Consider the following 15,170-nt stretch of genomic DNA (forward strand, 5'->3'; position numbering starts at 1 on the left):
TACATCTTGCTTTAGGAAGTACTCCTCTTTCCAGCAGGGAAACACTGAAAATAAACTGCGCTCAGATTAGTAAGAGAGCAAAACTGGAACACAGATAAAGGAAAAAAGTCTAACCTGTCACTTCAGTTGCTGACATGGAATTTTACAACAGCTTTCAGGGAGCTCGATATGGGAAAAACTCATAGAAGAAAAGCAAAAATAGTATCACATTTTCTAGACTAAACTGTATTTTTATATAGGATTGTTTTATAAAGGGTAAAAAATGATTACGTGTTATCAAGGTATAGTACAGGCATAAGGCTAGTAAGCTGAGTATTAATTATAAAAATTATTATAGATTGCAGTATTTTAAGATGCTCTAATCTGTTATGTCTTGTATTCATGATAAACCTCTTGCAGAGGTTTTCAGTAACCGCAATGGCATGACATAGTAACCAGACATAAATGGAGGCAGCTACTCATGGTATGCAATGCTATCAATCAGTAATGCAGCAGCCTTTAATGATACGAGGACCCCCACTTTTCTTTTTGTACTGTGTTACAAGCATCAGATTGGTTTGAAAATTACTCCTGAAACAAAGTTTTGGTAAAGTGTAACACAAAAAACTAGGAAGTCAAGAGTGGCATGAAAAGATGTTATTGACTCTACTGCTTTCAAGAAAATGATATGAACAGTTGGAATCAACTATTTTCTTCTTTAAAGACACCCTCTCAGACTGGCATTAATGATTTCATCGACTAGGCAAAAATAAAAGCTTATCAAAATTACTTCATGGCAGTATATCAAGTACCACAGTGATTTCCCATACTAACAATAGGGAGCTGCAGATATAGTACAAACCTTGACTTTCACAGCTTTTGACTAGGTACAGAATTGTAGGCTTACTAGTTTTGATGTGCATACATTAACGGATAAATGAAATCAGGTAAATCTATCATTGCTAAAATTACTAAATGTGAAAATAGCTTGGTCAGTCTCAACTGATTTTAGAAGCTTTGTAAAATCCTTTTGGCCTGCACAGTACAAGTCAGCTATATTACATACAATGTAATATATGTCTAAAATACCTGGTAGTTAATCATTCAGAGTAACCTTGGCAGCTGCTCTGCTGTATGTATGCTACTCTTCTCTACTGTGCTTACAGAATTCAGGAGAACGCAATTCCTCCTCACTGAACACTCCTGGACAATGAGAGTGTGTGAAGCTAAAGCTGTAGTGCTTAATATAAAGCAAAGTTAAGTCCTAAAAATATTATGTCTAATTATTTTACAGTGCAAATGAGATAATGGAGACCGATAAGCAATTAAATACTAGGCAAAAATTATGATGGCTAAAGTCAAGCAAAGTATTACTAAAGGGCTATTAATGATATTTGTGGTATTGTATGATGAAGTACTGTCTGCAGTTAAAATCATTCAAATATACTATTTAATCAACTGGTAAGAAGAGCTTATAAGTGTATGTCAGTGTATGCTTAATGCAGGGATTAAAAAAAAGTGAACTAAAAAGCTCATGACATATTGGAGATAACTACTAGATAATGCATTAGTTTGTATTTAAGAAAAAGGTTACGAAGAGCAAAGCCAAAGCTTGAAGTTTTTTGTACAGTACTGCTTGACAGCTGGATACCACTGAGTCTGTCTAATACATAGTTATTTTTGCTCTCTGCCATGTTGAACTAATTAAGAAACCCAGGTAATAAATTTAGTCTTAAGTTGAGCTTTTGAGTTTGGGTAAAACTATATGAATCAATTTCTGGAAGACGTAAATTAAATAACAGTTAATGGAAAACTTTTGGACCGTGGAGAGCAGCTACACCACTCTGTCATAGTTAGTGGAACAGAGTGGCAAACCTTGGAAGGAACAGATAGCATGCGTGTGTTGTTAATTTATTTAGAAGATACTGATATTGAACATTCTTTATCTCTAGTCACCTTCCATGGGTCTCCACAATTCATATTCTTAGATTCACCTGGGCTAGACCTATGTTGGATCAGTAAACACATGTTATTTTACCTTACCTACACAAAGCCACCCAGAATGAAAACACTGAGTTTGTCTACACTTTCAGTATCACTTACTTTATTGCAGGGCTAGTGGAAAATCCAAGCAAAGGAAAACAAACACCTCCCCAGACCTCAAACCTTGGAAGACTTAGCTTTTGGGTGTGTAGACATTTTAGCCAGCATTAAATAGTCCCTTACGTGCCATTATTTTCCTATGTCACAATTAGTTGCCATAAGCGATGGCTCTATTTTTCACTTCCTTCACATCAAGTCCTATATTTGTTATTAGGAAAGACCTTAGTGGAGGCTCTGAGAGGGTACTTCCTGCAGCACAATCCCAATGCTTCAAGATACAATTGAGAACGCCACACAGTTCATGTGTACACCGGCTATGCATTCGGTACTCAGAAAGATGAGACAGTAACTTCATTCAACTTTGATCTTTGGCTATCTGTTGTCTTCAATGATAATGGTTCTTCTGGGAAAGGTCTCAACATCCACAAATATGTAGCGGACCTCAAGTCTTCCTCTCTCAGGATTCTGTAATGAGGAAATACATTTCAGGCTCTGTTTTTCTCTTCAGTAGTACACATGTGAGATTAAGCTTGTCAGCTATATCTAGCAAATGAACATACCTCTTTGACCTCCACATGGACTGTTCCCCGCTTTCCTGGTTCCGAACCCTCAATATAGAACTTTAAGCGCATGTGTTTCAGTCCATCCTTTATGTATTCCACATGACTAAAAACAGTAAAACAAAAACTCAACCCACTAGGCAAGGCTACCTATAATATGCTAGTTAAACTTCAAATTTCCACTTCTTATCTAGAGGAATTGCTGAACTACTTTGGGAGAAAGTGCATTCCAACTTTTATCGTAGAGTCTACATGGTATCAAGGGTTTCTTCCTTCTTCATTTATCTTCCCAAGTTTTACTCTAGGCATCTTGGGAGCAGCAGCAAGTTAGAAAAGAGAGTTGGTTAAGCAGAGATGGTTAGACAGGTAAGACTGGTTAGAGAAATGGTTAACAGATTAGGTGCTTACATGTCCTCATTGCTTACTGAAAGAAATTGATATGCAAATCCTCCCCTAAAAACTCAACAACAAGCTGACAGCTGAAAATTCTGAAATTTTCCTGCATTTATTCTAAAGAATCCTTAGATTCAGAACCTGACCTTTAGGAAAGAAATCATCCAGACTGGCCAAGTTTCTTTAGGCACTTAACTAAGTTACCAAGCAAAAATATGCAAAAAGAACTCTATTAATCAACATAGCTATCAGGTCAAGCTATTTATTGCCAAAATAAGTACAGCTTATAGTAATTTTGTTTTACTGAAGTTGTATAACTTTGGCACTTGTATCAGATCTCCAGCCCAAAAGGTGGTATTTAAGTTACAGCCAAATACTAGATAAACAGAAAACTCAGGTCACTTTCTAGATGACCATTTCCAAAAACTAATGTTCAGACCTGCATTCTGTGCCAGTTTAGGCTTCCTACTGAAATTACTAACTGCTGCATACTACCAAGCTCTTCTTTCCAATAGTTGCACCTAAATATACACTGTGAATTAAACTTTCAATACAGTTTAAGGTGATATGGAATGTTACAAGGAATAAATACAAATCAAGAATTTCACTGCAGTAAATTCAGGTTCAAGATGTATATGCACAATAAATCAGTACATATTTTGAGACATCTAAAGTCATCTTCATATCACAGACATGAGCTCTACCATCTTACCAAGTCATTGGCTCAAAAAGCTATACAAATTTGACTTTCAAGAAGATGGAAATCAAATACTAAGAAAACACTGACTGTACATTCAGTTTTCCAAATAGTTTGTTTTAAAGACAGATGCTTAAAACTATTGTTTGTATTCTTTTTGTTTAGCAGTTCCACTTTGAACACCACCATTTCACACAGTCTGATGAAAACATAAAGTTTTAGTTCAAAGTTAAAAAAAATCAATCTCCTAGAAATCTCAATTTCATGGTTCAAATTTTATATTTAGGCTTATGTATCCCATATTATATGAAACCTGCTTGAATAAACTCAAATCAAAGAACCTAGTAAAGACAAAGTCCCTGTTGGGCTATGGGGCAGGGAAGATTTATGTTCTGTAAGAATTAGTTCTGTTTTTTTACCTCATCAGGAGAGCAATAAACAAACGCACTCAGAAATGGTTTAGGTGAGAGCTGTTCTATTAAAAACACAATAGACCTGTAGCCTCAAGTATCAGAAATACCAGTACCAGCAGTCAATGCTGCATACCAACCAGGGACATGCAGTCACTACAGCGACTGTAACCTGTGCAGCCAAATCCAACCTGCTTTAAACTGATCAGCTTGGCTTGTGAAAGCCTGAAAGTTATCATCTCCCTCATTCTTTGTGGTCTGATAAGGAACTATTGTTTCAAAGGGAGAAAAATCTCTCCACTGTTCTTAAAAGAAATTAGTGTTTCGAAATATAAACTTCCATCTGATCTGGGTGTCTCCTTGTTCCCTAGATGCATGCCTGTGCCCCAGTGCTAACTTATTAAGACTTGTCCTATTTTTTGGAGGGAGGAGCTCTCCCTTTAGCATACTGGCCATTTCTTGTTCTGAGGTACTCAGAATTTGAATTTTATATTGTATATACACTGCATTTAGTATATAGTTCAGGTGTCTAACTCAGTGGTGAAATCCACCTCTAATGGTCAAAGGCCCAGAGATCAGACATCATCAGACACCATGCCCCTTTGTACCTCTTTACACTTACAACAAAGAAATAAGCCTAACTTTGGCTGACTTCTCTCACTTTCAACATCCCCTTCCAGCTTGTTTTCTTGTCCTGTAAATAAAAGGTTAGCCGTTCAGGTAATAGAGCTAGCTAATCTCCCACTACACAAGGGCCTAGCATCTGGATTTTGTAAGACTAACTCTGGGGTGATGTCAACATGTCAACACTAACAGTACTTGCAAGTATTCTCTAATTCTACATCATCAGACAGACCAAACAGAAACTCTTTGACCTAAAGATTGCACCCAAATATTTTTTAAATGTTGTTATCTGCTGCACAAAAATATTCATTTCCATTCAAAAGTGACAAGATATGTCACATACCCTGTCAGTTCAGTAATCTAGATCTAACTTGCAACAATGTAACCTAAGGTGTCTTAGCTGTGCAAAAAATACCAAAGGACACCTGACAAGCTGTCGTCTTCCTCGTCGTGTTGTCTCGCCATAACCTTTAATGGGTTCACCAAAAACGGCAATTATCTACAAGAGAAAAGAGGTTTGAGCTGTCAGAAGGTATCGTATTCACACAGACATTCTAGTATCAGCTCATGTTCCTGCTGTGAGCATATTTTCTTTCAACAAAATGCCCCTTGTGAGTCTGATATGTCAAGGAGAAGGCAAGAGTTTGTGAAAGAGAATTGTGTCAAAAATGCCTCAGCATGCTTTCTGTATTTCAGTGGATTTCTTTACAGGCATATAAATACAATAAATCCTATTGTTATCTTCCACATGTACAACCCTCTGAAATTATACCATTTTAATCTCCATTCTTACTGCATACATCACACTTTGCAGACATATTGTGTAGAAGAGGAACAAAAGAAGCACAAAATGTTTGCTCATGTCTCCTTTAAGAGGGTATCTGACTGTTTCAAAGTTTAAAATGTAAATGAATCCCCCTCATGTAATTTAATAAGAAACGGTACTGTTAAGGAAATATATATATATTTCATATCCATAAAACCATATCAAATTAACCAAGCTTTAGACTTACTTTCAAGTTGGTTAAAAGGAAGGATGATTTTATGGTTTAGGTATTGGAGAGACACCTCATTTATAACAGCTTGTTCCAAAGCAAAATTTGTTTTTCTATGATAACTTGTCATTTCATTTCTAGACTATCCTCAGAGACAACCTTGCTGAAAAATTATTTCATGCAGTCACTTCTTCCTGAAGTAGTGACTTTTCAGGATCTAGTTTTAGACTAATTTTTATCTATATTCAGCTATGTTATGTGGTTATGTGACCATGTGACTGTCCTCTTTCTCTTCTTCTTTTACCCATAGTGATATGCTAATCTTGTTTCAAATTAAAGAGTTTAATTCCTGGCTGTTTATGCAATTCTTTGCACAATGACAGTACCCTAATGAAGTGTCACAATAGAGTAACTGTGGAGGAAAAACAACAGCTCCCAAGTGGGAGCAATTGCCTTTCGAATCTAGAGAATTCTGCAAGTACCCATATTTAATAGGCATTCAGGTACATCTATAGAATTTTCTGTATAGAGACAAAAGTACACGCTCTGAACGGTCAGGGGCTCTGTAGTTGCATCAGCATGCTGTGCTGTGATACTCAATATACTTGCCTTTAGCAGGCTAATTCACTTAGATGCAGTGCTTGGATTAACCTGATCTAGTACGGGTTCTGATTTGGAGCTGACCCTCCTCTGCCCAGCTAAATGTATAGGGTATAGGCAGATCTCGCTCCTGTTTGTCTGCTAACTGCCCTATGGACACTCCTGTACCTTTGTTAGATTTCTGGTGCAAACTTTTGACTAAAAAGAGACAATAATTAGGGAGAAAAAAACCCTTTATGACTAAGGTTCAAAAACCAACCTCAGGGTGAGATCTGCATTTCTCCAAAGCATCTCCATAGATCTTACTTGGACTGGAAGAAGAGAACAGCTCTTTAAAAATCACATAAAATAAACCACCTGGAAGAGAAACAAGAAGTAGTTTGCTGAAATGAAAACTAATCCAACAAGACGGAATTCATGAGAAGGTTCTTCTGATAAAGAATGTAATTAAAAAAAAAAAAGAACAAACCTGTAACACTAATTCCAACAAGAACCACTATAAAATATGTGAAGTCTCTTCCAGCTTCTTTCACTGAAATAGACAGAAAACAATGTGGGAGTTACAAGCTTGGATAATAAAATTTGAATAGCTTTATTATAAAATTTATCTTCTGTTAGTCTACAGTTCAAATAGCATTTTGGTAGACCTCACATTTGCAGAAGAAAAAAGCTCCAGTAGCAGCTTCCATAATACTTCAACACTAAAATCTTTAATCAAAGGAAGAGAGGTGAAAAGTAAAAGTACAGTGTAAGCTTATAAATAGCACAAACTGATTAAAATTAATTGATTTTATGAATTCTCAGTCAAGTGAGCAATAAAAAGGAGGGTTACCATATCAAAATATGTATTTATTGAGACAGTCAACTGTAGTTTACAATATAATTTGTTTTAAAGCACTAGTAAAAGTGTCAGTGTAAACACTGAAAAAAAAATCCTATGAGTCTCTGCTATAAAATATTGAGAATTGAGGAAAATACTGATTTGTTTAAGTAGTTAAGTATGCCTTTTAGCAAAGTGCAAATTAGTGAGAAAACTTAATAACTCTTTCTCCAGCAGCCTTCTCATCAGTTGAAGTTTTTAAAGACCTTTTCAAAGCACTTAGATTTCTGAATCTAATTATGTAGCAACCACTTTTTGTTGACATGAATGAGAAGAACCAAGATGACAGGCATCCTATGATAAAACTAATGTCACAAACTACTCAATTACTACAGAAAGAAAATTGTAAATAGCAGAGTGAATTACTATAATCTATGAGAAATTTCTCTTTTTCATCCCTCTTCATCCCCAAACATTAAGTTCTGCTTCAACTGCAGCTGAACTAAAGATGATGAAGTGGAATAGATTTTAGAAAAATAAGCAGCAATATACAAAAAGCAATTTATTTATATTTTGACATATTCCAGATTGATGAAATCATGACATTCAGTGTACACATCTCTGAAACCAGCTTTAGTTTAATGTTTTGTGAAGATGTAAAATGAAATGTTTCAACTCTCTACTTAATGTCTAGACTAGGTCACCACAACATACCACCTGCAGCGTTCAAGCAATCAGAACAACTTACCCAGTCTCTCTCTTTCCCCTTCAGAATGATCTGTGAACTAAATAAATTGCTAATGATACCAGATCAGTCAAGACTGGTAGTTTTCTCGGTGATTTGTGTCAATCACAAGTTATTAGGCTAAGGACTACTAGCTGAAATGTAAATGTTTGTCACATACCAGAAGGCAGGTTAGATCACCTGCTGGTATAGGTTACAGTAGAGTAGATGGAACAGTTAACACTTCAGCAGCAAATTGTTTCTGTTTACACTTTAAAAACTGTCCCCTTGCGTTACTAAAGACAGCATATTTTAATCCTCAGGGGAAAAAAAAGTATTAACAAGAATTGTACCTAATTTTAAGGTTAGCCTGCAGAGCTCATTAAAAAGAAAACAAAAACAGGGATACCTGTGACAGCAGAGGACTAAACTGGATGACCAAGGAGATCTCTACCGGTACAGTTCATATAGAAAAATTAGCTGATTGTTGCAGATCTTACAGGGAATCAGCTTCCTGTACATGAGCTATTCAGAGTGCTGAACCATTTGTCAGCTACTCTAGTATCTAAATTTTTATTATGTTGCATTCATCTATGACAATCTTTTCCAATGAAATTGAATATTAAATTCAATCTCACTGTACTAATACTACAAGTATAGTGTAAACTCTATATGAGTTGCCTTTGCAACTGCAAGCAAATTACCTAGTTCTAAGCAGACTAATCAACTTGATCAACAGGTGAGGTAAGAAGGGAAAGAGTGAAAAAATGCAAGATAAATTAGGCAATGTTGAGCTAAAAGATTACTTGTCACCTAGTAAAAGTCTCATTTATAATAGAAACATTTCCAGTAACAAAGAGTTTTGCCAATTTTACCATAAGTAAAAAAGATGGATTGTGTGTGACAGGTCTTCCTTTACAGAATGGAAATGACAGGCTCCATATCTTACCTGTCATGTGGCAGATTCTTGACTTAAACACTAACAAGCTTTCAGCAAGACACCAGAGAATTTCTATTATGCTTGTGTGATATACTGCCTAAAAAGTGTCCATAGCAGGAAACAGTATAATGTAAAAAGAAGAGGGGTCAACTTGCTGGTTTTCTAAGAACTGCAATTTTTCAACTCGAGAGTCTGGGGACTTTAAAATCTCAACTACAACATACAACACGGTGCCTAGTTTCCGATGGCTGAGCCTCTTCAAGCATCGCACACTCTTCCCACTCAGTAGTGACTATAGGCCGTCTTACCTTTCTGAGCAGCTGACAGAAGAGTTTCTTCTTTCTGATCCCTTTGCACAGATACGTGTTTGCTACTACCGGCAGATTTTCCTGCTCCCAGACCCCCCGCTCGTGTCCAGATACTTTGTTTTGCACCCTGTAAAAACAGGAAGGGGCGCGGGGCGGGCTGCCTGCAGGGGGGCTGGTGCCCCCACCTCAGGCCCGGCCAGGGCCCCGGGAGCACCCTTCCTGAGGGTGCGAGCAGCCACTTCCCTGGGGACACCTGCAGCTTCTCGCCGCACCGCCTAGCTCGCACGAGAGAGGCGGAAAACATGCTGAGGCAAAGCAGACGGCTTCTAAATGCTGATACCGAAGCGTGACCGACGCTCAACTAAAAGTTTCTCCTGCGCGCCGCCGCGAGCCGGGCCCTCTCCTCTGCCACACGTGCACGCGAGGTGCCGCGCCGGAGCGCCGGGGAAGGAGAATCAGCGCGGCCTCCCGCTCTGAACCGGGGCCTGCGCCTGGCGCTTCACTTCAGAAGCTCACGGCAACCCCTCGCCCGCCGGCGGCTGCCCCTCGCCATTGCTCTTGCGGAAATCTTTCGGGAAAAGAAAAGTAGCGGCGCGCCCTGGGAACCGTAGTTTACAGAAGCTCCCTCTTGCGCCCGCTACTGAAAACGACTTGCAGGAAAGTAACTACAGAGACCGCGATGCAAAGCGCCCCCAGGCCGGCGCGGCGAGAGGCGGTGCGAGCCGAGCGGAGCCGAGCGGAGCCGCGCCCCGGCGGCCGTTAACGCCCAGGCACTGCGCGCGCCGCGCCCTGGCGTGCCGTTGGGGGCTTTATTTTCTAAATCTGTTTCTTTAGTAAGTATTAAGATTTTTCCAGTAATATCCAATATGTTTAATAAACTAAACGTGCGCATTCTTTTTAAGGAACAATCAAACTAACAATATGTTTCATTTTGTTCACTTAGCGGATCCCCTTTGCAAGTGCAGTTTTTTTGATCCAGAACCCGATGGAAATAAAGTCCCATTACTCAAATGTGTACGTGTCTCGGCAGTATTTAGCCAGCCACTTGTTAGAGCAAATCCTATTTGTCAATCTTTCCTAAAACTTTTTTTTTTTTTTTTTTTTTTGAAACGTGTCACAAAATATCTGCGTGCAAATCTATAAACCTCATGTTAAAAGCAGAAGTCAAATTTTACTCGGCAAATTACGATGAGTTAGAATACGTGTAAAGACTTCGCGGCAGCTGCCAAAGGAGGTTCACAACTTCGGCATCATTAGCCCCCCCCCCCCCCCCAAAAAAAAAAAAAAAAAAAAAAGAAAAGGTGTTAATTTAACAGGCAAGGTGGAGTTCAAGTATTATCGCGGAGTCGACGTCCACCGTTCCGTGGAGCAACCACAAGAAATGCTTGAACTACGGTTTACTCTGTAACAAATCCGGGCGCTGCCTGAGAGCCCGCAGGGCACCTCTCGAAAGTCCCGGGGCCCTCAGCGGCCCCGCAGAGACGAGCTGTTGCTTTTTGAACGCGCTAACGCCAGCTAACGGCCATCTTAGGGGCCGCCCCACCCCCGCGCCGCCTGCGAGGCGCAGGCGGCGGAGCAGCTCGCTATGGCGACGGGCCGCGGCCAGGCCCTGCGACGCTACGGTGGCGGCGGCTGGGCGCGGGCGGCCCCGCCGGGAGCCGTCGGGGCCGCGCCGCCCTCCCTCGTCCCCGCGCCCAGGTAACCGCGTTCGTGCGCGGCGAGCTGGCCCCGGGGCGCCGCCGCTCCCGCCGCCGCCGCCTTCTGGTCTTTTCCCCTTCCCTGCCGCGGTTCCGCGGGGAGGCGCCTTGCCCGGCCTCGCTGCTCTGGTTTCCAGCCCCGGGCTTGCTGCCCGTTTAGGACCGTCGAGGCGCTTCCCCCCCCCCCCCCCCCCGCCTTGGTCCCGCGATGGGTGCGGGGGGCCTCCCCGGAGACGTGGTGCACCCCCTGGTGCACGGTGTGCGGGCTTTGGTGGTAGTTTCGCTGTAAAATTGCGTGTGGGAGAATGAAACCTCGGCTGCAGCCTGTCTTACCAGGTGTGCAAGAAAGCCTAGCTTTAACATGTTACTTTTTTTTAGGTTTTCTGTTTGAGTAGTGGGACTAAAACCCAGGTAAGTGCTTGAGCTAAGAGTAGGTAGCGTCATAAGCCTGTCCAAGAAGGACTGGCTGCCTTAGTGGTTGAGGCGTGTATGTCCAAGTTGCACAGGGCTTACACCAAGTGCATGGGAGGATTTCACTGTAAGAGGTGTGATTAGCTTAGTTTTTCTTATACAGGTTCAGCTTTCAAAAGTTTAGAGCAGTGTTAGAAGTGGAGTTGAGAAAGTAAGTTCTTCTACTAATTCTTTTATATAACCCTAGGTTTAATAGCTGTGTCATTTCTCTTGTACTAACTTAATGAAAAAAGGGATAATATCCTTTTGAGAGACTTTGAAATTACTAGTTGAGTTAAAAAAAAAAAAAGATGTTAAAATATTGCCATCATTTCTGTTTATCTGTATGTATATCTTAACTTTAGAAAAGGAGCCAAATTTTGTCACTACGTACAACTTGCTATACATTTTTTGAAATAGACTTGTTCTCTGACCACTAAAAAAAGGAATATTCACATCTCTAGTACTCTGGGGTGTAAAAACAAATGCTGTGCTACAAAACTGTGCACCACTGATTGAAAGCTCACAAAATGACAATTGAGGTTGCTGTGCCTCAAAGGTAGAGCCTCTCAATTGTTACTTGAAGAAATCTTGAAAGAGGGCGGTAGTAGCTGTCAGTGATTTTTAACATGGGCAGGTTAGCTTTGTGGCATGAGAGCATTCTGTTGAATTTATAATCTTCTATATATGAAATATTTGTGAAATTGAATGAAGTAGTTCATGTAACATATTTGCTGTTGTGATTCTCCTTCCCCTGAGAAGGAGCTGTGTCTTGTGTTTCAGTATACAGTGGCTACTTTGATTTTCATTTTGTGCTTTTAATTTAGTTGACCCTCCTACACATCAAGGGCTGGTTATTTAATCATATTCACAAGCATTTCTGACTTTATTTCTTCATGTTCTGAGAATGCTATCATTTTAGAGAATGAAAAATTCAATATTAAAAAACTAAGCTTACAAAAGGTGTTAAAATGATGCAGAAGCTTCTGAGGCAGCTGAAGACAACTTCCCATACTTCAGATATCCCTCCCTGGGGAGAAGAAGAGGGGCATGCAAGGAGTGGTTAAAATGAGAGCTAGTAGGACTGAATACGGGAAATGCAGAGTATGCTTATACCAGATTTAAAAAATGTATAGTGCAAAATCCATGATCTAACTCCCAGTCTGGTTTGATCCTAGAACTAGCTAGAATCTGTGAGGGTATCTAGAATCTGTGAGGGTATAGCACTGTGGGGTATGCCCACACAAGGCATCTTTTTGCTTTGAGTGTAGATAACAGTGGAGTAGTCTGGAACTGTTGCTGCAGCAGATACAGATGTGCTAGTTCAACTACTGAACAGGACTTGTGCCTCTAAATTCCTTTAATGGCTTTTGAAAAATGCCATTTGTTACTGACTCATTCAAGCTGGTTTCATTTTATCTGTTTTTTCTTTATATGTTTTCTTTATATGTTTTTTAGTGTACTTGGTGGTGGTAATGTACACCAATAAAACATTTGCTTTATCTTCAGGGTTGTATTTGACATGCGGTTACTTTCTTCTTGTTAATTTTGTTCCTGAGTTTTAGATTAGCACCTGAACTCATGTGTATGTCTTTCTGTGTGAGGAGGACAGGTACTTAAAACAATTCCCAGTAAAACTTCAGGGATTCTGATGTAACAGACTTGACATTTTAGGTTGAAGTTATTTTCCCCCCTCCCCCTGAATTTTATTTTTCCTTGAGCATAAAATAAGATTAGTGTTTATTCAGTGTACATGGATGTATTAAATGTACAAGGTATGCATGTACTTCCAATAAAGATTTCTTTCTTGCCAATATCAACTTGTTGCTTAGAAACCCAGAGTTGGATTGACTAGGTGTTTTAAAGCCAGCTGGCAATGCAAACCATGTGGCACTAATAGAGCTCTGCCTGCCCTGCAGTATCACAGAGAAACGGCAGGTGTTAAGAGTCAGGATTTGATTAAGATTGAAACTCCATCTAGAAGTTTGTGTGTGGTTTGAAAATAGGACTTGTAATTACAACTTACAAGGTTATTTCTACAAGAAAACCTTGGAAAATACGTGTGGCAGGTTAGCTTGTACAAGTCTATTTGTTCTAGGAGTATGCAAAATTACTTTAGTAGGGAAAAGTAGTCTGGATCCAAGTAGTTATGTATTAATGAGTAAATAAAATATCAACACTCATCTTACCAATTGGACTAACTAGTTGTGTTTTGATGCATTTTTTTTAATGGCTTGGCAATGTTGGACAGTTCACAAAATGTTTCTAGTCATGCCGCAAAACAGAAGATTAACACAATGAGTTTGAGTTCCTGTAGGGGGCTCTCTGGAGCTTGATTATGGTGGCCAGAGTGGTGCAGTTGTCTGTAATGGGAGTAGATCTCTCCACCAGTGTCAAACTGATCTTGTGGCAGTGCCAATGATCGTAGAAGAGAGACCAGAGTTGAATGTTTTCTTGATGTCGGATGTTTGAATTTGGTGGTAATCGTTCAAATCTGTGAACTGCTATTAATGAGTTATCACGCATTGTATCCCTTGAATCTCATCTGAGTTGGCCTATGATGTCTAGGTGTGCAGAATATACATTTTTCTTCATTTTATGATTATTTGATTCCTAACAGCTTTTACTTTCTAGAAATAGATCAAGGAGCTTTGCTGCCAGACCCATGGAGTTTTCTGAAACCAAAAATGCAGAAGTTAAAAGGCAGTATTGGATATCTTCCATAAAGCGGAAATCTAACGTGAGCATTGAGAGGTGAGAATGTCTTTAGTTTAAGAGTGGAAAAAGCCCTTGCAGATTTCAAGTTATGTTTTTTTTAAGAGATTCATGTATGTTCATATCTTGGATGTTTCCATGTCAGATGTTCTCTGTTCAAAAGAAAAGATTTGCTTTCTTGGCCTACTCTGTGGTCTTGTCTTGAGCCGCTGAAATTTTCAGGCGTGGTTCTCCCTTACCTCTTGTAGAAGTTTTCCAAGTTGTACAAGATCATCAGCAACTTCTTTGCAAGTCATGAGCTATGTTGTTCCTTAAAAATCAAAATCATTACCGTGTTACTTCCAGAAAAGCCAATTTGGAATAAACTTTCTGACATCTCTCTTGATACCTGTTGCTTTATATAGGGAGACTTAGAATGGTGGAGTGGGATGAGGGGGAGGAATAAAGTGGTTGCCACTCATTTGCTGCTAGGTAAGTGTTCTCTCCCTGCTTGACTGTGAAAGACACTTTCAAAATAGTCCTGAATTATTTTCTTTATTTAATTGAATTTTTTTGTATTTTAAAAAAGATTACTTTACATGAAAGATCAATTTCCTTTTCTGGATAGAAGAAGGAATATTTGTAACTTTGGTAACTTCCTGTGTAAGTCATTTTTCTGTTTTCCATTTTTAAGGCCAGTTCAATCCCTTACGCTGTTAGTTTTGTGTGAAAGACTTAAGCAGACAAAGAAGGCGTCCTCCTCCTTTCTCTTACTTCCCTTCAGCAACAAAATAATAGTATGGTTGTGAAAACTACTGTTGAGAATTCTAGATCAAGCATTATATTTTAGCCTATTTGCAACTAGTCAAGCAGTTGATTTATTCCAGACAGAATTTAGAAGTAATGCACTAACTGCTTTGGGCTTACAATATTTGAATAATTTCACATACTAACCATAGCAGTTTTGGCATGGTTGCCAATCTGTTAGTGCAGCTGAGATCCTGAGTTTTAATACGAACCCTGGAGTCTTGGCAGTATCCTGTATTTGAAAGGCATTTAAAAGGTATATGCTTTTGGCGTAAAATATTACTATAGAGCAGCAAATGTTGTAAATAACCTAGTTCTAAATGGAGGAGAGAGACTTGGCTGAGATACTGATCCCACCCCCCACAGAAG

The 15,170-nt window shown here is 39.4% G+C and overlaps 2 protein-coding genes across 2 annotated transcripts in view; one reads left to right on the forward strand and one right to left on the reverse strand.

Annotated features, from left to right (window-relative positions):
* Positions 1-2,066: 2,066 nt before the first annotated feature.
* Positions 2,067-9,742, reverse strand: TIMM21 (translocase of inner mitochondrial membrane 21). The gene is made up of 6 exons (XM_062570067.1): positions 9,154-9,742; positions 6,831-6,893; positions 6,621-6,718; positions 5,192-5,265; positions 2,643-2,748; positions 2,067-2,547 (listed from the first exon to the last, which is right to left on the reverse strand). The coding sequence occupies exons 1-6, from the start codon at positions 9,455-9,457 to the stop codon at positions 2,455-2,457; spliced, it is 738 nt and encodes a 245-aa protein (XP_062426051.1). The 5' UTR covers positions 9,458-9,742; the 3' UTR covers positions 2,067-2,454.
* A 996-nt stretch (positions 9,743-10,738) lies between these two features.
* FBXO15 (F-box protein 15) overlaps positions 10,739-15,170 on the forward strand; it is a 28,029-nt gene continuing 23,597 nt past the window's right edge. Inside the window, exons 1-2 of the mRNA XM_062568523.1 lie at positions 10,739-10,851; positions 13,935-14,054. Of these exons, the coding sequence (XP_062424507.1) occupies positions 10,739-10,851; positions 13,935-14,054 (233 nt within the window). The remainder of the gene's footprint in view (positions 10,852-13,934; positions 14,055-15,170) is intronic.

This window comes from Rhea pennata, chromosome 2, assembly GCF_028389875.1.
Source record: "Rhea pennata isolate bPtePen1 chromosome 2, bPtePen1.pri, whole genome shotgun sequence".
NCBI classification, from domain to species: Eukaryota; Metazoa; Chordata; class Aves; order Rheiformes; family Rheidae; genus Rhea; species Rhea pennata.